Source organism: Hippocampus bargibanti, linkage group LG01 (genome assembly GCF_051943395.1).
Source record: "Hippocampus bargibanti isolate YZ-2025 linkage group LG01, ASM5194339v1, whole genome shotgun sequence".
NCBI lineage: Eukaryota > Metazoa > Chordata > Actinopteri > Syngnathiformes > Syngnathidae > Hippocampus > Hippocampus bargibanti.
Window position 1 is genome coordinate 13,399,738 of NC_142734.1, and position 23,159 is coordinate 13,422,896.

The 23,159-nt window shown below is 42.2% G+C and overlaps 1 protein-coding gene, 1 long non-coding RNA gene and 1 pseudogene across 2 annotated transcripts; 2 read left to right on the top strand and 1 right to left on the bottom strand.

The window, feature by feature from the left end:
- Positions 1-5,393: 5,393 nt before the first annotated feature.
- Positions 5,394-7,251, top strand: LOC148903178 (uncharacterized; annotated as a pseudogene).
- Positions 7,252-7,510: 259 nt separating this feature from the next.
- On the bottom strand, positions 7,511-9,194 carry LOC148903179 (galactose-specific lectin nattectin-like). The gene is made up of 7 exons (XM_088997670.1): positions 9,139-9,194; positions 8,921-8,977; positions 8,818-8,836; positions 8,650-8,735; positions 8,401-8,535; positions 7,936-8,047; positions 7,511-7,764 (listed from the first exon to the last, which is right to left on the bottom strand). Exons 2-7 carry the CDS (start codon positions 8,975-8,977, stop codon positions 7,682-7,684), a joined length of 492 nt encoding a protein of 163 aa, XP_088853796.1. The 5' UTR covers positions 9,139-9,194; the 3' UTR covers positions 7,511-7,681.
- Positions 9,195-18,777: 9,583 nt separating this feature from the next.
- On the top strand, positions 18,778-21,137 carry LOC148903180 (uncharacterized). Its single transcript, XR_016115159.1, has 2 exons — positions 18,778-20,497; positions 20,707-21,137. It is a non-coding gene; the product is annotated as an uncharacterized LOC148903180 (long non-coding RNA).
- Positions 21,138-23,159: the final 2,022 nt, after the last annotated feature.

Genomic DNA, 23,159 nt, shown 5'->3' on the forward strand with positions numbered 1-23,159 from the left:
ATGTCCTGTTCACTCTGCCATATACAAAAGAAAAGTTAATGAATAAATAATGAAGAATTAAGAGAAAAAAAATAATAAAAATAATAAATAATAAATAATAATAATTAGAGTAGCAATAATTAACAATTTTGATCTTGAGTGGATTGGGGTTCATTGGTTAACTAAATCGATGAGAAGGCTTCGGACGTTTCGCCTCCTATCCAAGAGGCTTCGTCAGTGTACTAAAGTCTAACTCAGACATGGGCAAACTACGGCCCGCGGGCCACATAGGCTTTTTAATCCGGCCCGCCGAACTTGCCCAAATTATAGTAAAATCAGTGTCTGAAACTCATGACAAAAAGTTAGTGGTCAACAGGGAAGTTAACTGAAAAGTTGCCTGCCCCATTTTTTCACAACTTGAAGCACAATGAGACAACCAATCACATTAAAAAACATTGCCACCAACCATGAAGTTTTTTTTTAATGAAGAATGCACCTACTACAAATGCTACCTTGCTTAATTTACGGTAAATGTGCATGGCCGTAGATTTTGCTGCAGTAGTCGATTGTCATTGAGGTGCACAATGCAGCGTTTGCATTGTCTCACGTACACTTCACAGTCACGGTTTAATGTAAATTTACGTTTTGTAGCGTCACATATGTTGTTAGCTTCTTTTGAATCTTTCTTCTGGGCTGAGGTTCTGTGCATCTATTTTGGAAAATAACATGCAATTGCACGACTTTATAACACTTGATAAAGTCCGGACGAAAGAAGCAGGCTTCTGATTGGCTGCCGTGCCGAGTATGCAAATTTCAACTGCAGGTAGCCTATGTCTGTGTGCTCGGCGACGGTACACGTGTATTGTTTGCGCGTGAAGGCGAGGGTGTCAGTGGAGAGTTTGATGAGCGCGCGGTCAGGACAAACCATCTATGATTTGGCGGAATTTAACACAAGTAGGTATTATTGAGCTTGAATATTTCGTTGTGTAATAATATGTTTTGAATGTTGAAAGTGATTCAATTTTTCAATAAATGTTGATTTCTTTAACTTTGTCCCTTCAATGAAAACTTATTAAAAACAGACGCAATCTTGATAAATCACAGTGCATGTTATTTTAATCTATTTCCATTTCCTCCTCCAAGTATCTGCGAAATAGTATGTAAACGCCATATTCCTTGAGACAAATTTATTAACTGATCAGGGATATTTTTCACATTTGAAAGACAGTTACTAAATTGGGTTGTAGTATTCTTACTGTGCTATGCGGTTTGTACACACTACATTTAAAGGACAACCGGCACCATTTTTTTTTGTTTCCCACTGACATCAGAAAAACGTTTTATAGCATCTAAAATACCCAAATCAGGCAGGCTGATATTTTTAGTTAAATGAAAAACACCAATAAAATGATTTCAAAATGAATCCGGAAATGGCCAGTTTCAGAAGGTCCCACCTCCTTGTTCGTGACGTCATGCCAAGACGTCTTGCCTTGCTCGAGAATCAAAACAATGGCTTCAGATTTGGAGAAGATGTTTTCTTGTTACTCATCCAGTTATGAATATAATTCAAATAGTTCTGAAGAGGAAAGCATAAATTTTGCAATTGATTCAAGGAGTCCTCCCATATCAATTCGAGACGTCAATGACAGCAATGTAGCATCCGTTGGAAATGGGCTGATTTGTCAGCTGGGAATTTGTGTCAGCGAATATCAAATAGTTGTCTTGGTCCAACACACAACGATTCACCATGGCATTATTTATGTGTAAGTCTTAAAACGTAAACTATAGCTATATGCTGTGGAATCTTTGTAAAATACGCTCAGTCGAAGTCATTTGAAGTGAAGAGGCGTCGGTTGTCCTTTAATGCTTTAGGTTTAGTATTTCCGGCCCAAACACTCCCTCCAAATGCTCCGCGAGTCAAAAAGTTTGCCCACCCTTGGGTTATACCCTCGATCTCTTCTTTTTGTCTTATCCATTAACTTAGAGGTTCTATAAAAATGGCAAATAATAGTGGGGAAATAGGGGAGCCCTGTCGTCATTTTGATCTCCCGAGACTGTTGGGAGGTTGAGTGATTCCAATATAGCTTCGGGAGCTTCCCCATCATCCGGAACCATTTGGGCATAGAGGTCCTTATAATATCTTTCAAAGAAACCATATACCGGACAAATTTCATTTGTCCGGTATATGGGTCCTTGATTTTATGAACCACCCTCTCTGCTTGTTGCTTCCTTAATTTATAAGCCAAATTTTTCGTTGCTTTACTGCCCGCCTCATAGTAATTCTGCTTTAAGAAAATACGTTTTTTATAAATATCTATGTCATGGATATCTTGTATCTGTTTTTTAACTGTCGTAATTTCTTGGGCCACCGTCATTTGGGCATTTTTTTGTGTTGACTCTCTAGTTGCTGTAATGATTTATCGAGTTTTCCCAGTTTTTCCTGTGTGCTTTTCTTTTGTAAAGCCAATTTTGTGATTATTTTCCCTCTTAAGACCGCCTTGCCTGCATCTCATACCATGTTTAGGGGCACCGTTCCGTTATCATTTTCTAATAGAAACAGTGAGATTTCATCCTTTATTTCTTCCTTCATCTTCCCCTTTAATGCATTGAAGTTACGTCTCCAGGTGTATGTCTACTTTTTCTTTTGCCATTTTTCCCATAATTTTGCTTCTCTTGATTGGGTTTAGGATACCTTTCACGTTGTATGAAGCGAACCTAAGTGGGGTTTTGTAACTCTCCATCACCTAATAGGAAACACCTATTGCTGAAGCAACCCGTTTTCCAATCTAACTTTAGTGTGTTAGCAAGAAAAACTACAATAATAAAACAAAATCTAAATAAAACAAACTTAACAGATACAGCAGATGCCTCCAAATGAGGATTCTGCTGTGGGGATTCATATATGACCCCAATAGAGCCAGGATCTTCTGCTGGCTCTGAGGGAAAGCCTCCACTAACATTTCCTTGTAGAGGGCCCTCCATTCGTTGACGCCCTTACAAATACATTTGTGTCCAAATGAGTCCAAGCATCCTCGATCCACATAATACATCCATGTGTACATAACTGTATGCACAAAACAGGCATACATACTCATTGACTCACATGTTTTAAATTGTCACAGCCTCGTGTCATTCCACGTATAGCCACGTACGTACACACACCTACATTCATACACATTATATATATATATATATATATATATATACACCTGTATATACATACATATACACTTACATTTACACAAATACAAATATACACATATACACCCATACATACCTAAATACATACATACATACCCATACGTACACCCATACATACATGTATACACATACATAGCTATATCTACACCCGCACACCTACACATTATCTTCTCCGACGTACATTTCCACCTGCTCATGTAATACTGGCAAATACATTCACTTTCTACACCCATATGCGTACGACTACACACACAAAAACTCTCTTCTCTTTAAACAAACAAAGCCTTTTGGTGCCAAATTTTACGCAGGATCTCCTCCTTAGTTTTGTTGCTGGTGAATTTTATGATTATTGACCTCGCCGGGGAGTCAGCGGGAGGTTTTCGGCCAAGTGCCCGATGGACTTGTTCAATCTTGAGATCGGTGTGAGAAGAAAGCTCAAGGTTTTCTCTCAATAGGTGATCAACAAACTCTACCACTGTCATGATCTGGTTGGCGACCAACGGGTAGCGACGTCAGCCCTGCCGGCAGCCTCGCAGGTGCTGGTCGTTATAATCTATAACACTTAAAAGGACACCTGGCACGATCATCCGGTGCCGATTCATTGTTTGTTTGCTGCTTGGTTGCAGCATGCATCGTGTACGTGTTTGTTTAACCTTGGCGGGCTTTTACTTTTGGTCTTCTTTTGATACTTTGTATTTTTTCCATTCAGATCATTTTTGATGTTTTACATTTTGTTCCTGCTGACTTTATTTTACATGACGATTTGAGTCTCATCCACGACGAGCCGTGCAACGTCCGCGTCAACGTCAGTCCGAGACCCCACTCACCGCTGGATCCCGGAGCGGCTCGAGACTGGTCTCGATCCCCCGGAGCCGGGCAGTTCACGCCCACGTCGGCGTCCGACCGAGACCTGGTCCCATACGGCCGTACGGGGTGCCATTCTGCGCCTGGCAGTTCGACGTCCACGCAGAGCCATGCGCCGTCGTGTGATCGTGCGAGAGGGATCGCACTCACGCCCACGACGATCCGTGCCGCGTCTTCGTCCACCCCAGGCCGAGTCACGTTCCCATCAGGCCGCCGCCCGTCGTATGTTGGAGAGGCGGCGGTTGCCCTCTCCACCGACCGTTCCCTGGCGAGTGGACCTTTTGGGAGACTGTTGGGACTTCTGGAAGCAGCCCCTTGAAGGGGGGGTACTGTCATGATCTGGTTGGCGACCAACGGGGGGCGCTGTCGGCCCCGCCTGCACCTGCACAGGTGCTGGTCGTCCCGATCAGATTGGCGACCAGCGGGTAGCGACGGTGCCCCCAAAAAGCGGGCAGGAGGGAGCAGGAGGTTGTTTGACAAATTGTATTAAAATAAAGTCAGCAGGAACAAAATGTAAAACATCAAAAATGATCTGAATGGAAAAAATACAAAGTATCAAAAGAAGACCAAAAGTAAAAGCCCGCCAAGGTTAAACAAACACGTACACGATGCATGCTGCAACCAAGCAGCAAAAAAACAATGAATCGGCACCGGATGATCGTGCCAGGTGTCCTTTTAAGTGTTATAGATTATAACGACCAGCACCTGCGAGGCTGCCGGCAGGGCTGACGTCGCTACCCGCTGGTCGCCAATCTGATCGGGACGACCAGCACCTGTGCAGGTGCAGGCGGGGCCGACAGCGCCCCCCGTTGGTCGCCAACCAGATCATGACAACCATCGTTGTAAAGTTGATCTCAGCCCCCTCTTCGACACCATAAATTCTTATGTTGTCCCGTCTTGCTCGTCCCTTTTGGTCGGTTATCTTATCTTCCATTTTAGCCTGTAGCTTTAGCAGCTCCTTTGTTGCTTCTTCCAGTTACAACACTCTTTCCTCCGTCTCCGAGATCCTCGTTTCGATGACATCTATCCTGTTGTTGGCAGTCTTAATTTCGTCCTTGATTTCAGTGAGCGCATTGGCGTTTTCACGCCGGAACGCCCTTAATTCTTGCAGGATCGTTGTTAAATTAGCTGCGGCTTCGTTCGGCTGGGGCTCACCAGGTACGTGTCAGCCGTCGATGTCGAGTTCCTCCCCATCGGATTGGGTTGTTTCAATCCGCAGAGCCGACTTTTTGATTGCTTTGGGCATTTCTTTAACGCCTTAAAATACACTTTGCAGCTTGTCAAAATATTAATAAAGTACGGCGTTACTCAAGTTGATCGAGGAGCTCTGCAGACGTGCTTCTTACTCCATGACCCAGAAGTCAGCATGAAACTTTTAAATATGATAACCTCTTATTCTCTAATCTCGATCAGACCACCACCACTCTGCCAATCCAGAGGCACTCTCCCCGATGACCATGCGGTGTTGAGGAGGCGTGTCAGCGAAGACAGCCCCACAACATCCAGAACCTTTAGGAACTCTGGACGGATCTTATCCACCCCCGGCCGGGGCCTTGCCACCGAGGAGCTTTTTAACCACATCGGTGACTTCAACCACAGAGATCGGAGAGCCCATCTCAGAGTCCCCAGACACTGCCTTCTCCAAGGAAGACGTGTTGGTTTAGTAGAGGAGGTCTTCGAAGTACTCTGCCCGCCGGTTCACAACGTCCTGAATCGAGGTCAGCAGCGCCTCATCCTCACTGTACACAGTGTTAGTGGTGCACTGCTTTCCCCTCCTGAGACGCCGGATGGTGGACCAGAATTTCCTCAAAGCGGTCCGGAAGTCAGCTTCCATGGCCTCATCGAACTCTTCCCATGCCCCAGTTTTTGCCTCGGTGATCACTGAGGCCACGTTCCGCTTGGCTAATCGTTACCTGTCAGCTATCTCAGGGGTCCCACAGGCCATACAGGCCCGATAGGACTCCTTCTTCATCTTGACGGCATCCCTTACTACTGGTGTCCACGAGCGAGTACGGGGTTGCCGTCACGACAGGCACCAACCACCTTACGGCCATAACTCCGATTTGCCGCCTTAGCAAGGGAGGTACGGTACATGGTCTATTCAATGTAACCCGCCTGCCCCGGTACATGTGTAAAGTTCTGCCGGAGGTGGGAGTTGAAACTCCTTCTGACAGGGGATTCCAGACGTTCCCAACAATCCCTCACAACACGTTTGCGTCTGCCAGGTCGGACTGGCATCTTCCCCCACCAACGGAGCCTCCTCACCATCAGGTGGTGATCAGTTGACAGCGCCGCACCTCTCTTCACTCGAGTGTCCAAAACATGCGGCCGCAAATCCGATGATATGATTACAAAGTCGATCATCGAACTGCGACCAAGGGTGTCCTGGTGCCACGTGCACGTATGGACACCCTTATGTTTGAATAAAGTGTTTGTTATGGACAACCCGTGTCGAGCACAGAAGGTCAGTAGCAAAACACCACTCCTGTTCTGATCGGGGGGGCCGTTCCTCCCAATCACGCCCCTCAGGTCTCACTGTCATTTCCCACATGAGCATTGAAATCACTCAGCAGAACAAGGGAGTCCCCAGCGGGAGTGCTTTCCAGCAAACCCTCTAAGGTCTCTAAAAAGGTTGGGCACACAGAACTGCTGTTTGGTACACATGCACAAAAAACAGTTATAACCCGTCCCCCGACCCGAAGGCGAAGGGAAGCAACCCTTTCATCTACCGGGGTGACCCAACATACAGGCTGCGAGCCCGGGGGCAATGAGTATGCCGACACCTGCTCTACGCCTCTCACCGTGGGCAACTCCAGAGTGGAAGAGAGTCCAACCCCTCTCGAGAAGGCTGGTACCAGAACCCAGGCTGTGTGTGGAGGCAAGCCCAACTATGTCTAGTCGGAACTTTTCAACCTCGTGCACCAGCTCGGGCTCCTTCCCTGCAAGAGAGGTGACGTTCCACGTCCCAAGAGCTAGCTTCTGCAGCCAAGGATCGGACCGCCAGGGACACCACCTTTGGCTGCCGCCCAGCTCATAATGCACCCGACCCCTCTAGCCCCTCCCATGGGTGGTGAGCCCTTGAGAAGGGGGATCCACGCTTCCTCTTCGAGCTGAGCCCGACCGGGCCCCATGGGTCTAGGCCCGGCCACCAGGCGCTCGCCAACGAGCCCCATCTCCAGGCCCGGCTCCAAAGAGGGGCCCCTGTGACCCGCGTCCGGGCAAGGGAAAACCAAATCTATTTATGTTTTTCTTCATATGAGGTCTTTTGAGTCATACTTTGTCTGATCCCTCACCAAGGACCTGTTTGGCATGGGTGACCCTGCCAGGGGCATAAAGCCCCAGACAACTTAGCTCCTAGGATCACATTGGAACACACAAACCCCTCCACCACGGTAAGGTGACGACTCACGGAGAGGTGTTGTTCTATATTTTTAAGAACAAAAGAGGGTGTGGAATAACACTCAAACATATTTTAATGCTCAGAATTTATTGAAAGGATAGGCTGCCTTATGGTGACAATCATGAACGGGTGAATGAACCTGTCACGAATGTTGAAGAATCCCACAGAAATCACCGCAAACTTAGCATAAGTCAATATATATATTATTATTGATGTTAAGAATGGAAAGATGGGTGATTAATGGCAGTCTTTTTCGATTATAGGTCTGATGCAAACAAATGCCTTTAAGTTGGTGCACACCTCATCAGTCCAGACTGAGCCTGCAAGGAAAAAAAAGACAAAAAAAGGGTTAAGTGTGCCACCTTCACAGAGAACGTTACATGTACTTGTATGAAATAAACATTGGGATACATTATTGCAATAGGAAAAGACATTTATGACACATCCGGATACATGCTATTCTCCTTTCATAATATTCTTAGCATACAAACCATTTTCATCAATCTTGACGCAGTCTTCATCTCCATCAAAGTTGTCAGGCTGACCAGCGGCAAAGTTCCTGAAATTAACAACTTCGCCATCGGTCCAAACGAAATCGCCTTCCTGTGTAAGAAAATGTCACATTTTAGACACCTAAAGACTATGCTTGCAATATGGAGTTTGAGTCGATCTCCGTTTTTGCTGTACATGTTCAACACGTGTTCGCTGTAACTATTTAACACGTGTCAATCTCAAGGTGAATTTACAGGACAAGTTCCACGGGGACAGGTTCTCCTCCCTTGAGGTGATAAAACAACAACAATGAACAAAAAACAAACAAAGTCACACCACCTTTCTTGAAGTTGATGACAAGACTTAACCTGAAACAATGCGTTAATTTTCTATGTGGCAAAAATATATCTGGTCAACACGGTAACTTGATTCAATCAAAACATTTGTACTGATCGGTTTCTCACCAGAATTGCATCATGGAGTCCAATCCAGGTGTTTACAATAGAACCAGCTCCTTCCCGAATCAGTTCAACCACGAGTGCGTTTTCTTTGGCACTGTTAATTGAGACCAGATTCCCACCAAAAAGGTTGCAGACGCTCTGAAGGGGGGAAAAATGAAATCAAACCAGAATTTAAACTCGTTGCACAAAGTGTCAACACATGTTAATTGCAGTACACTTTATACGAATATCCTGTTTGAATGCCTTGCATACCTCTGCATCAGAGAAGGTCCTAGGATCATTTTTGAAGATGTAACAGTACTTGTCCAGCTGAGTCCAGGTTTTGGGACACTGATTAGCTGCAATGTGATAGTTGGGCATCAAATGACTGTCGCAATATTAAAAGCGGGAGCGGGATTTACAGTAAATATCGTGACCTACTTTCTGGATGGTTGGACCTCTGTGAAAGTGATGAAGAAGAAGAGGATAATTGTTCAGTTCAGAGAGCAAAACAAAATTATCAATGTGTCAAATTTCGACTTACAGCTCTGGTCAGTGCAACGGTCACACAAAGGACAACCAATAGGTGAAGACGAGCCATCTGAGCAATGAAAGAATGATTTGGATCACATGGTTGAAAAAAATCATCAGCTTTGTGAAGCAGATTTTTTTGAGCAGGTGTGAGAATATTTTTTTGTAAAAATATTTTCATATACATGAGTGGTGGGGAAATAGGTTGAATATACAATTGAGGATGCTTACCTTTGGAGTCTGGTTTCTTGAATGCCAAAAACGGCCACTGGAAAACGTTTTATACATTGGGTTGACAGTCTTGGAATGTTGTCCCCGTGTCGCATGACACGTCAGACAAGTTCAGGTGAATTAAATCATCTATCAGACAAGAAAATATATTTCCTCCCTGAGGGGGAGCTCAACCCACAGGTGGGTTGAGCTCTGCATCACTGCATCAGTGGCTCTTCAAGCAGTAGAAGCAATACAAAATAAGGAACGTCATCATTTTCTTTTTCTTTTGACTTTTCCCTTCATGGAATCAGGTGCATCTATCTAAGCCTGTGTTGCGCTTTCCCTTCGTGTCGTCTTCCACGACATCCATTAACCTCCACATTGGCCTTCTTCACTTCAATATATCAAACATGAAGGGTCATGATATATAACAGGAATTGTAGGCTTGTTTGAGCTGATTAGGTCAATATTTCCATAAGTGTGCACAAAAATACTTGGCTCAGTTCCAATTTCACACCCAAACATTCACCAATTAAAGAGAAATATTCTCACATATTTGACAAACTTGTCTTTGAACATAGTGAGCAGTGAATGCTTTTTTAACTTAAGTATGCAATACGTCTGTAAGTATGCAATTAAATGTGAAGTATGGTTTGACGACACAGGTGAGAATTTCTGTGTGGGGGTGTTGTTGCGTTTGCAGAATATCGTCATGCGCTCCCTGACTCCATCAATCCGGTAATGTGCACTTTTGACCCTTGAGAACTGAAGAACTTTGACAACTACTAATAGTGTGCATGTATTTATGTTAACCCATTTACGCCGAGCGTATACTACATATGAACACAAATAAATTCATTTTGAAATGCATTAATGTTATTAATTATTACCTGTATTCATCATATATTATTCTATTATTGTTAATTATATCCTACATTTGAACCTATTTGGAAAACCAACAGCACAGGTAGAAAAGCCCTTTCGGCGCTTACGACATCCTACTCGTGAGCTCCGTTGTCTTCAACTCTGTTTTGATTATATTTTGATTTCATAAAAATTAAATGCTGGCTTTTGCATAACTTTCTCAAGCTTAACAGCGAAAAAACTGAACTTCTCTTTGTCGGTACCAAATCCACCCTACACACAGCAAACAGTTTCTCTCTCACCATTGACAGTCCAACCGTGTCCCCCTCACTTCAGGTCAAGAGCCTGGGTGTCATCCTCGATAGCTCACTATCCTTTCACTACTGTATAAATAACATAACTCGGTCTGCATATTTCAACCTCCATAATATCAATCGTTTCCGTCTCTCTCTGACCCCTCAATCCGCTGCTATCCTTATCCACAGTCATGTCACCTCCCGCATCGATTATTGTAACTCACTTCTCATCGGTGTCAATCAGAAATTTCTCCATAAACTCCAACTAGTCCAAAATTCTCCAGCCCGGATCATCACAAAACCCCCCTCCTTTCACCACATCACATCTGCCCTCCAGCAGCTCCACTGGCTCCCTGTCATCATAAACATCGGATCAAATTCAAAATACAGTAAAGTCTCGTTATATCGATATTCAAGGGAGTCCGAAAAAATATTGATATAACCGGGACTATCGATATATCCGGCCCTGTTTGCATGTAATTTTCTCCGTGCGTGCATAGAAATAGTATCGATATAACCGGGACTATCGATATATCCGATATCGATATAACGAGACTTTACTGTACAGTGAGACTTCAACTTACAAACACCTCAACTTACAAACTTTTTGTCTTACAAACGTCAAACTTATGAAAATCAAACCTTATAATAAGGACTATTTTCATAATACACACCCACCACGGCTGGCGGAGTGATCTTCGGCGGAAGCACACGACCGAACAGCACCACAGGTTACCAACAGTCCTTATGGAAGGTGACTCTCCTTCCATAAGCCATCAACGACCATCAAAAAGGTAAATAAAACTTTATTTTACAGCACAGTTTATTTCTTTAATTACAGTCGCCATGTAATGCGCCTCTCTTTCCAAACAGCAATTCCCTTTGACCTTCGACCTCCAACGCCATTCCATCAAGCCATAAATTACCATCACAGATGTAAACGAAGGGACTTTATGATACAATGCAGTGTCTTTCTTTCATTACAATACAATAGCACATTTATTATACATAGAATAAGGTATGTTGTGTGTAGTTTTAAGGCTTATTTAGTTGAAAAGTATATTTTATGGAAACCCGGGAACGGATTATTCCCATTTTAATGGTTTCCTATGGGATTATTATTTTTGAGATACACACTTTTTGCCTTACACACTCTGTCTGGGAACCAATTAAGTTCGTAAATTGAGGTCTCACTGTACTTCTGTTTATATTCAAAGCCATGCAGAACCTTGCCCCTCCCTATCTGTCTGATCTGCTTCAAATCTCCGTTCCCTCTCGGTCCCTCGGATCCTCATCCTCCCTTCACCTCTATGTGCCCTCTGCCCGTCTCACCACGATGGGATGCAGAGATTTCAGCCGCTCTGCTCCCAAACTCTGGAATTCACTTCCACCCAACATCCGTAATATTGACTCCCTCCCTATTTTCAAATCCCACCTCAAAACCCATCTGTTTAAAATTGCATTCATAGTCTATTTCAATCAGCGATTTTATTATTTATAATTTTATTTATGGTTTTATTGTTTTGTGTATTGTTTTTTGATTGTAAAGTGTCATTGAGTGTTCTGAAAGGCGATTAAAATTAAATGTATTATTATTATTATTATTAAAAATACATTTAGGTATGTTCATATGAACACGCTCTGCCTAAATGGTTCTGGAAAAGTCAGGATTGACTTTTCCAGAGTGAGCAGCGACTGGGGTAAAAAAATGTGGTGATTTAATGTCATAACACCAAGATAAGAACCTGAGATAAGGGACCGTATTGCTGTGGGTGTGGAAGGTTCATGACAAGATAACATATCTAAACACTTTCAACTAATTACGAGCTGAAATATAAAAGCAGGCATCTAATTTTTGGGGTGTGTGAATTGATTAACATATTTTATTATTTTCATTTGTGAGTCAAGTTTGAAGATAATATTTTAATTTGATGAACTTTAAGTTAATATATACCTACTATTATTATATAAATAGTATTAAGCAATTAACATTTTACAAAATATTGAAAAGGTCTTTTGGAATTCATGTCATTTCGTCACAAAACTAGACAACTTGGGACGTTCCAAGTCCCACACTGTCCCTGACGGTTGCCTAATGTTTTGCTGACAATTAATGAATAAAGGGGACTCTTAAATGATATATAAGCACTGAGAAAAGTAGGTTTATGTCCGTGAATGTATTGATCACGAGTCAAGGCAAGTACAACGAACCTCTTAGTCTGCCATGGATGGATGCCATTTCGCTTGGCCACTGACAGAAACTGGTGACTGCCCGTCTCATGTTTGTTCGCGGGGATGAATACAACAAGGCTGGCTTACTTCTCTTCAATATACAGTATATGGAAACACTTTGTGCTTCCGGTACAATAGGTATGAACAAAACAAAAAAAAAAGAAGAGAAATCACATTTATAGACAGGAGTAGGACTTTAAACGACTTGTGGTGAAGGCAAACTTCAAAGCTTCATAATTCTTACTCGCCATGACAAGCAAATCCACTGGTGACTATCTTGTGTTGGCCCTGGAAAGTGACCATAAATTCGATACATAGATTTCTTCATGGCAAAGTAAAGTTTCTGTCTCGACAGTAAAAATTTCACACTATGTGGTGAACGGTTGTACCCAAACGCCTGGGAGATATTTCATTGATTAGAACAGGGGTGGGCAAACTTTTTGACTCGCGGGCCGCATTGGGTTCTAAAATTTGATAGAGGGGCCGGGCCAGGAGCATTTGGAGGGAGTGTTTGGGCCAGAAATACTAAACCTAAAGCATTAAAGGACAACCGACGCCTCCTGACAAGTTATGTCCATAATTTATAAAATCACTTCAAATGACTTTGACTGAGCGTATTTTACAAAGATTCCACAGCATATAGCTATAGTTTACGTTTTAAGACTTCCACATAAATAACGCCATGGTGAATCGTTGTGTGTTGCACCAAGACAACTATTTGATATTTGCTGACACAAATTCCCAGCTGACAAATCAGCCCATTTCCAACGGGTGCTACATTGCTGTCATTGACGTCTCGAATTGATATGGGAGGACTCCTTGAATCAATTGCAAACATTTATGCTTTCCTCTTCAGAACTATTTGAATTATATTCATAACTGGATGAGTAACAAGAAAACATCTTCTCCGAATCTGAAGCCATTGTTTTGATTCTCGAGCAAGGCAAGACGTCTTGGCATGATGTCACGAACAAAGGGGTGGGACCTTCTGAAACTGGCCATTTCCGGATTCATTTTGAAATCATTTTTATTGGTGTTTTTCATTTAACTAAAAATATCAGCCTGCCTGATTTGGGTATTTTAGATGCTATAAAACGTTTTTCTGATGTCAGTGGGAAACCAAAAAAAATGGTGCCGGTTGTCCTTTAAATGTAGTGTGTACAAACCGCATAGCACAGTAAGAATACTACAACCCAATTTAGTAACTGTCTTTCAAATGTGAAAAATATCCCTGATCAGTTAATAAATTTGTCTCAAGGAATATGGCGTTTACATACTATTTCGCAGATACTTGGAGGAGGAAATGGAAATAGATTAAAATAACATGCACTGTGATTTATCAAGATTGCGTCTGTTTTTAATAAGTTTTCATTGAAGGGGCAAAGTTAAAGAAATCAACATTTATTGAAAAATTGAATCACTTTCAACATTCAAAACATATTATTACACAACGAAATATTCAAGCTCAATAATACCTACTTGTGTTAAATTCCGCCAAATCATAGATGGTTTGTCCTGACCGCGCGCTCAACAAACTCGCCACTGACACCCTCGCCTTCACGCGCAAACCATACACGTGTACCGTCGCCGAGCACACAGACATAGGCTACCTGCAGTTGAAATTTGCATACTCGCACGGCAGCCAATCAGAAGCCTGCTTCTTTCTTCCGGACTTTATCAAGCGTTATAAAGTCGTGCAATTGCATGTCATTTTTCAAAATAGATGCACCGAACCTCAGCCCAGAAGCAACAAAAGAAGCTAACAACATATGTGACGCTACAAAACGTAAATTTACATTAAACCGTGACTGTGAAGTGTACGTGAGACTTATGAAAGGGGCTTCGTGGCTCTTAGGAAGCAATGCAAACGTTGCATTGTGCATCTCAATGACAATCGACTACTGCAGCAAAATCTATGGCCATGCACATTTACCGTAAATTAAGCAAGGTAGCATTTGTAGTAGGTGCATTCTTCATTAAAAAAAACTTCATGGTTGGTGGCAATGTTTTTTAATGTGATTGGTTGTCTCATTGTGCTTCAAGTTGTGAACAAATGGGGCAGGCAACTTTTCAGTTAACTTCCCTGTTGTCCACTAACTTTTTGTCATGAGTTTCAGACACTGTTTTTACTATAACTTGGGCAAATTCGGCGGGCCGGATTAAAAAGCCTAACGGGCCGTATGTGGCCCGCCGGCCGTAACTTGCCCATGCTGGATTAGAATGTGATTTTACATTTTCTCTGCCAAGGTAGATGATACTAAGAAGTGCTGCTCAATGATTTGTCTGCAACAGGCCAGAAACATGAACAATGAAATGAAAACAGCCTATCACATAAAAAAAAGTAAAAGAAAAAAACATCAACCAAAAAAAAGAAAAATCTGTCTGAAATGTGAACTCCTGTAAATCATGAAGATATTATGCTCTGAATTGTCATACGAAACTGTGAAGCCAGTTTTTATGATGTTCTCAATATGCCATTTGGGCTTGTAACATTACTGTAAACCAGTGGAGTGATTTACTACAAGTCCACTAAACGATACCTTTAGTGATATCTTTAGTGGTCTGATTGACCTTTATCAACGATGTTCATTATTTCTTGAAAAGTCGGTCTTCAAAATAGCTTTAATAGTAAATCTCCAACCAAATTCATTTCTTCTCCTCCTTCAGCCATTGTGGGTTGACCAAATTGCTATTAAATCAACACAATACACAGTGTATTCTTATGCAGCTCACTACAGATCCAGTGTGCTATCTCTGTCCAGTATGCTATGTCTCTAGTGGCTTGTGATTTGAGCAAATTTCCAGCTACTTCCAGGAGGCCTTGGATTGCCAACTCTAAATCTGATTGGTTAAAGCAACAGTTTCATCTACACTTATTTTTTGCTGCAGGTCCTGCAGAACTGATTGTGCAGGCATCCGGGTAGATTTCTGACCCTGATAACAAATGATGGCTGAAATGTGATTGGTTAAATGCTTGAATACGAAAACACACGTCTGGAAGCAACACAACCGGCGAAAAGCAATGAAAGGAAGCTGAAAGAGAATTTGGAATTATTTAATATGAATTAATGGACAAAATATAATTAACATAAGTGTGTGATTCTCATATTTTTAGGCCAGAAGATAAGGTTTTACGGCCTTGACGGTTCTCCACTGCTGTACACATACTGAAAAAAGTCTTTCAGTGAAAAAAAGACAAGTTGTCAATTTCAGAGGCATTGCAAGACGGGTGCTCTCTATGTTCAGCTGCAAGAGGCAATTGAAAGTGCAACACTACATGATCTCTTCCTCATCCCGTTTACCAGTTCAAAAAATTGTTCTTGTAGTCAGAATCAACTTGTTCCGCTTGTTTCGACAACAGCCAAACAACGCGACAAGTTCTTGAGACACGGAAATATTTTTCAATTCATAGGTGCCTTATTATATTTTACAAAAAGCCTTTGTAACATTAAGCATGTAAGTTTTTGGAGGACATAAATGTACAAAATTCTGATACATGTTAAACAAACTATCAACGCTATGGACAAAACATTTCACCTTTGGTGCTCTACTTTTGAGATACAGACCATTACAAGCTATTTTCACAAGTGTTCTTGAGAGGCCTTTAGAAATAAAACTTATTATTATTATTATTATTATTATTATTATTATTATTATTATTATTATTATTATTATTATTATTATTATTATTATTATTATTATTATTAAAGCCTCTGAGTTGGAGTCCCTGGGTCCTCGTTCGCTAACATACCACCAAGTGGTTTTGACCAGTATCACACCTTTAAATGGCTCAACAACATTAAATATCAACGTCTAGGAGGCGCTACAGGACAAGTTGCATAGCAACAAGTGCTCTCATTCCCATAAGACACCTGGTAGGTTCGTGGAACACGCTAAATTGTTCCTTTGTGTGATTGTGTGAACATTAGTGGCTGCTTGTTTTGTGCGCAACAAGTGGACGGTGTGCGCGTGTGAGAGGGTGATTGCAATTACCCAAATTCTTCAAAAAAGTGAATCAACACAATGCAGTACAATACAGTATACGGTTTCCACGCAAACGGCAAAACGAGGGGAAAAGATCTCCGAAAAGCAAAATATTAAAAAATTAAAATAGAAAAAAGAAGCAAATATGCGGTTTCGCGAGTGGAGTGCCAGACTGGAAAAAAAAGGAAACGTTGTCGTTTGAATCCAACACCTCAGGGCCGATTTGGGTGCACAATAAAATATATGATCATTTTTTTTATAATATTAAAGGGAGACAGATTGTTTTAATTAAAAAGAATAACATGATATGAAGCAGAAGGTGGGTCGTGAGAGTAATAGAATCACCTGAAAGGACAACCGACACCTCCCGACAAGTTGCGTCCATAATTTGTAAAATCACTTCAAATTACTTCTACTGACCGCATTTTACAAAGATTCCACCGCATATAGCTAGATTTTACTTTTTAAAATGTTGAATATTCAAGAAGTCTTGTTTTCGAGTTGATGACAATGACGGAAGTGACGAAACATTAGGAACACTTCTCACCGAGAAAACAATACACAGGTGAGTTCGAGTGCATTTTTGATACTTTTATTTCATCTGAAAACACCATGTTGAGTGCGAAATTAGAAGGAAAACGACATAAATAACGTGATGGTGAATCATTGTGTGGCAGCCAATTGTGGTAACACGCATAAAGAAGGTGTAAGTTTACACAAATTCCCAGCGGAGGAATAAGCGGTACGGAAAATGGATGGATGGATGGCTGGATGGATGGATGGATGGATGGATGGATGGATGGATGGATGGATGGATGGACAAACCAGCCATTTGGGTGGAATGAGAAAGACAAGTACAACATTTTCATTTATAAGCGCCTTTCAAAACTGTCCTGGTTACAGTCCTGGTTTTTTTTTTTTTTACATTTTTTACATTTACATAAAAAATGTGTACATCCAAATCGTTCATGTATCCTTGTTCTTCCAAATACATGATGTACAGAACGGTATGCTTGATTGCAGCGTACATCTAAACCACTTTATCCTCACGAGCGTCGCAAGTGTGCCTGTACTTGAGCTAAATACATTGTTTCCATCAAGTAAAGGCCAGTGTATTATTCCCAGTGTTTTGACTCATACTTTACAAATGAATAGTGATCCAGTTACTCGTACATGGTTTAAAAATGTTGTGCGGAATAAAAGGCAAGTACAATTACATAAAAATAATTTAATTTGAATACTTTGGGATTACTGCAATACTAAATATGTTCAAAAGATCACTCAGACAGCTCTGAGACAGATATGCTAATCACTTGTGTACCATGTCAGAGAGAGAGAGAGAGAGAGAGAGAGAGAGAGAGAGAGAGAGAGAGAGAGAGTGTGTGTGTGAGAGAGAGAGAGAGAGAGAGAGAGAGAGAGAGAGAGAGAGAGAGAGAGAGAGAGAGAGAGAGAGAGAGAGAGAGAGAGAGAGAGAGAGAGAGAGAGAGAGAGAGAGAGAGAGAGAGAGAGAGAGAGAGAGAGAGAGAGAGAAAAACGTTATATCACATGAGGTTAATTTTTGGAGTTTGGCCACTCATACTTAGGGACAACTTGGAGTGGTTAATCAGCCTGCTATGCATGTTTTTGGAATGTGGGAGGAAACCAGAGGACCTGGAGAAAACCCACGGGGGCCTGGGGAGAACATGCAAACTCCACACAGGGAGACCAGAGCTGGAATCAAACCCAGTACATCTGCACTGTGAAGTCGGCATGCTAATCACTCGACTACCAGACCACAATTTCAATCATATTTTGCCATGCTTTTGTCGTATCAAAGTCTTCATGTACAATAAATAGACATTTGTAACTCCATTCATATTTCAAGTACATATTTCAAGTGGGATTTTTTCCGGAAAGGGCCTTTGTCAATAGCATTGCGGCCAAATGACCCTATCCGCAAAACATTTCTCGGTGCGTTGATACCAAGTGTTCCGTGAAACAGTGATTGCGGACCACTTTTGCCAGTGCACCCTGTACATTTTTTGACCTAGCAACGCAGTCATCTGCCCAGCTATGAGCAAGCGCGTTTTATATACCCCTGGATGAAGGATCACGGAGGCCTACAAAGAACAAAAGTAGGAAGATGGATAAGCAAATACATGATTTGTTTTTCTGCATACATCGGGGGCGGCTCGCCGTTTGATTGGTTAGCGCATCGGGCTTACAGTGCAGATGTACAGAGTTCCATTCCGGCTCTAGCATTCTTGTCGGGAGTTTGCGTGCTGTCCTTGTGTAACGGAGTTGTGCGCTTAGATTATTAAATTATGAAGGAAGTGACGCAACGGCGCACAGTGTGGCACTATGTCCCGCCCATAGTTTCCAGAACAATCTCGAGGAGATTCAGGGTGAGTCGCAATTTTCTGTTGGTCTTGATTAACGCGCATTTTCATGACAATATCTTATTTTGTTTCCCCTTTTGTACTGTCTAGTGTTATCTAATTAGTTCCCTTATTCATTTCGAGTCCAGATTACTTTTTGTGTCATTATTTACTTCACGTTTTGTTGAGTGGAACTTTGGAGCGCATGTGCTTCATAGTGCTTTTCTATTGCGCAGTTAATCACAAGACGAAACCCATGCGACTTCACCCATCCCTTCTGCCATACTGTGTTGCAGGTAATAATTGTTTCATTTCGTTTTTATTGAACAATATTTAGTTTCTTGTGTCGTGTTTCATTTGCCCGTGAGTGTCCGTGGCTGGTTGAACTGTGCGCCAGCCATTACAAGCGCACCGCGTGTTCTGCCGAGTCTCCGCCCATGATGCGTTCAGGGACATCTTGTAAATAACTGAACTTGTGTTGTATTCTCTTTTTCTGTAAATAACCACTATACGATCACACGTTGTTAATTCTGTTTTGTTATCTACAATGTTTTGCATTTGAGAACAATCTCGAGGAGATTCAGGTTAATCACAAGACGAAACCCATGCGACTTCACCCATCCCTTCTGCCATACTGTGTTGCAGAAATAAAAGAAATAAAAAGACACATCCACGCGTCTCGTCTTCATTAATACAGCAGCATCGTGGAGATGAAGACAGTCACTGTTGTGACACCCGTGACATTGGTGCCGTGACCCGGATTCACAAGTGACTCTCCACTTCGGACCGGGACCGCGATGCTGCACAATGAAGACGCTGTGCAGTCCCATCACTCGGTGGACGGTGTGTCGACCCCCGTTTTGGAAATACATGTAGAGTGTTAATTGTCTACCTGCTGTTTTGCAATTGGTGTACTTTTTTTCATGTACGTGTTTTTGTGTGTTAAGTCTAAGAATGAGCTCCTTAGAAGTAACAAGTAGCACACCGTTGAATGAGTGTGTTGGTAGAGGTAGAGGCTTCCCAACCGTGTAACAGTTGTATAGTGCAATCCAGAGTGGTGTAGGTTGTACAGAGGGGAATGGGCAGGTTCAAGCTGAGGCCACTTATGTTAGTGGGGACAGAGTTCCTTCCCAGACCCAGTGCAGTGCATCTACGACGAGCGCACAGACAACTGATACACCAGCAACAGATACCTTTCTCCAGTCTGTCACAGTTATGTAGTGCTATGCAGGGTGATGTAGTTTGTACAGAGGGGAATGGGCAGGTGCGAGCTGAGGCCACTTATGTTAGTGGGGACAGAGTTCCTTCCCAGACCCAGTACAGTGCATCTCCGACGAGCACACAGACCCTGACACACCGGCGACAGATCCCTTACTCCAGTCACCTGACGTAGTTGGTCAGATGAGTGACATAATTAGACAGCATTTTTGTACATCCTTGCCCGATAACCTTGTCTATTGTGCCTGTTGGTCTTTCTGTTGTCTTCCGTGTGTATGTTGCCTCACTTCTGCATAATTTAAGGGGGGTGTATGTAACGGAGTTGTGCGCTTAGATTATTAAATTATGAAGGAAGTGACGCAACGGCGCACAGTGTGGCACTATGTCCCGCCCATAGTTTCCAGAACAATCTCGAGGAGATTCAGGGTGAGTCGCAATTTTCTGTTGGTCTTGATTAACGCGCATTTTCATGACAATATCTTATTTTGTTTCCCCTTTTGTACTGTCTAGTGTTATCTAATTAGTTCCCTTATTCATTTCGAGTCCAGATTACTTTTTGTGTCATTATTTACTTCACGTTTTGTTGAGTGGAACTTTGGAGCGCATGTGCTTCATAGTGCTTTTCTATTGCGCAGTTAATCACAAGACGAAACCCATGCGACTTCACCCATCCCTTCTGCCATACTGTGTTGCAGGTAATAATTGTTTCATTTCGTTTTTATTGAACAATATTTAGTTTCTTGTGTCGTGTTTCATTTGCCCGTGAGTGTCCGTGGCTGGTTGAACTGTGCGCCAGCCATTACAAGCGCACCGCGTGTTCTGCCGAGTCTCCGCCCATGATGCGTTCAGGGACATCTTGTAAATAACTGAACTTGTGTTGTATTCTCTTTTTCTGTAAATAACCACTATACGATCACACGTTGTTAATTCTGTTTTGTTATCTACAATGTTTTGCATTTGAGAACAATCTCGAGGAGATTCAGGTTAATCACAAGACGAAACCCATGCGACTTCACCCATCCCTTCTGCCATACTGTGTTGCAGAAATAAAAGAAATAAAAAGACACATCCACGCGTCTCGTCTTCATTAATACAGCAGCATCGTGGAGATGAAGACAGTCACTGTTGTGACACCCGTAACACTTGCACCTGCGTGGGTGTGCTGCGTGATAATCTGATTTCCTTCATCATTCCAAAACCACGCGTGGCAGGTTAAGGGAACAACCTAAAGTGTTCACAGGCATGCTTGTGAGCGCCAATGGCTGTTGGTCGAAATGTGTGACTGTGATTGGTTAACAACCGGTTCACTGTGTGCCCTGCCTACTGCCCGAAGACTGCTGTGATAAGCTCCAGTATGCCCCACTACCTTTGTGAAGATTAGCCAAATAGAAAAAGATTGATGAGTGTCTTCATTAGGACTCAAACACAGCCTCTGCATTAATGAAAGTGAGCGAGGTCACGTGAGGTGGAGTAAATTCCAAAAAATTATCGTGTATCAACAAAACCAACAATTTTAATGTTTGTAAAAAAAGACATTTACTTGCAACAAAACCATGAAACAATGGTTTGACTATAAATGATGGAATGAAGACTGTCAGACCAGCAAGGTAGGTTTGATCTGCAAGCAGGACAGGAAGCACACAAGGCTAATAACATCAAGGCAGAGCAATAAATTCACGAAAAGTCGACAGAGAAACACCTGGTGCATCGCTTTTTGAGCCAAGACAAAAATTCAACGTTCTCCAGCAAACATAAACACACTCACTTTGTTGTTATCATCATTTTATTGTTTCACCACTAATATAAGAATATCTTTTATTTTCTTAAGAATCGGGATGGGAGATATTTGCCACTTTTGTCAGCGTCAAGAAAATGAATATATGGCATACCAAGCCTTCAGCTGAAGCATGCTGTTTTGTTGGGTGTGCCATAATTATCACTCCCAACCCTAATGCATTATCTTGGGTGTGTTTTGTCTTGTGACGTGCTGGTAATTAACAGAGAAGTAAAGAGTATATTTCCATTAACGCAGGAGTGCCACCCTGTCACTTAAAACTCTTGGTTATTTTCGAGCTGCTTAAATTCAATATTTTTGGAATATTTCTCTCTGACCTCTTTCAGGTTTCAAAACTTTCAAGCACTGCAAGAAGATACTTTTATGCATCAGTTCCACCACAACAGTTTTACAAGATTACAATTAGATAACGATTGTGTGTACTATGTACTACATCTCAGGGAAACTTGTGTTCATTGTGATTCACCCGCGAATTACTAATTTGCCATTTGGTGGCTTTGGCATGCCAGAAAACTCATCAATTTATGATGGCTCCCTAATTGAAAATTGGGGGGGGGGAGGGTGTTAAATTAAAAAGCCTCCTGTCTTGTCTTGACAGTCGGCGTGTATCGTCACCAATTTAGACTGGGTGCTTGGGGGAATAAAGTGGACCTGCTTCTGACAGAATGACTATGTAGGAAACTGTCAATAGAATTGGAGCCAACATGGCTGACCCTTTTTCTTGCATCATAATACAATATAAGCGCACCTAAGTTTATGCGGGTGCATCAAGCCATGTTTCAGGGTCAACCTTTTTTTTTTTAACTTTCCAAAGTGCTCCGCTTGAGTGGTATCCTGTCGAGACCCTGAAAAAGATGTTTTCACCAAATCTTGAATTGAATTGACAAAATATGCGCGTGAATGAAAATCGAGCATCTGAGTCCGCGTTCACCGACGGTGTTGCTGAAATGTCTTTGCAAGCTCGGAAAATAGTGAAAGCGATGCTAAGAGGACAGTCGGCCAGAGCGTGTGACAAGACGTTGGAATACATTCATGCATATCCAACAAATGTTGCGCCTTCCGCCATGAAGAGTAATTATAAGTAATTATGAAGATAAAGATTCCAAGAGGGTCTGACATCACCTCCAGCTCGGGCGTTTTTTTTTCACTCCCAAGCCTTCCTTCTGTGGTCTACCAATGTGCGATTGAACAAGCGCATACTTTGAAAATGATTGTGACTTCATTTGACTGGGAAAGCGGCATACCAAAGAACCACGTGGATGGGTGTGTCCTTAATTAAGGAAGTAAGGATCC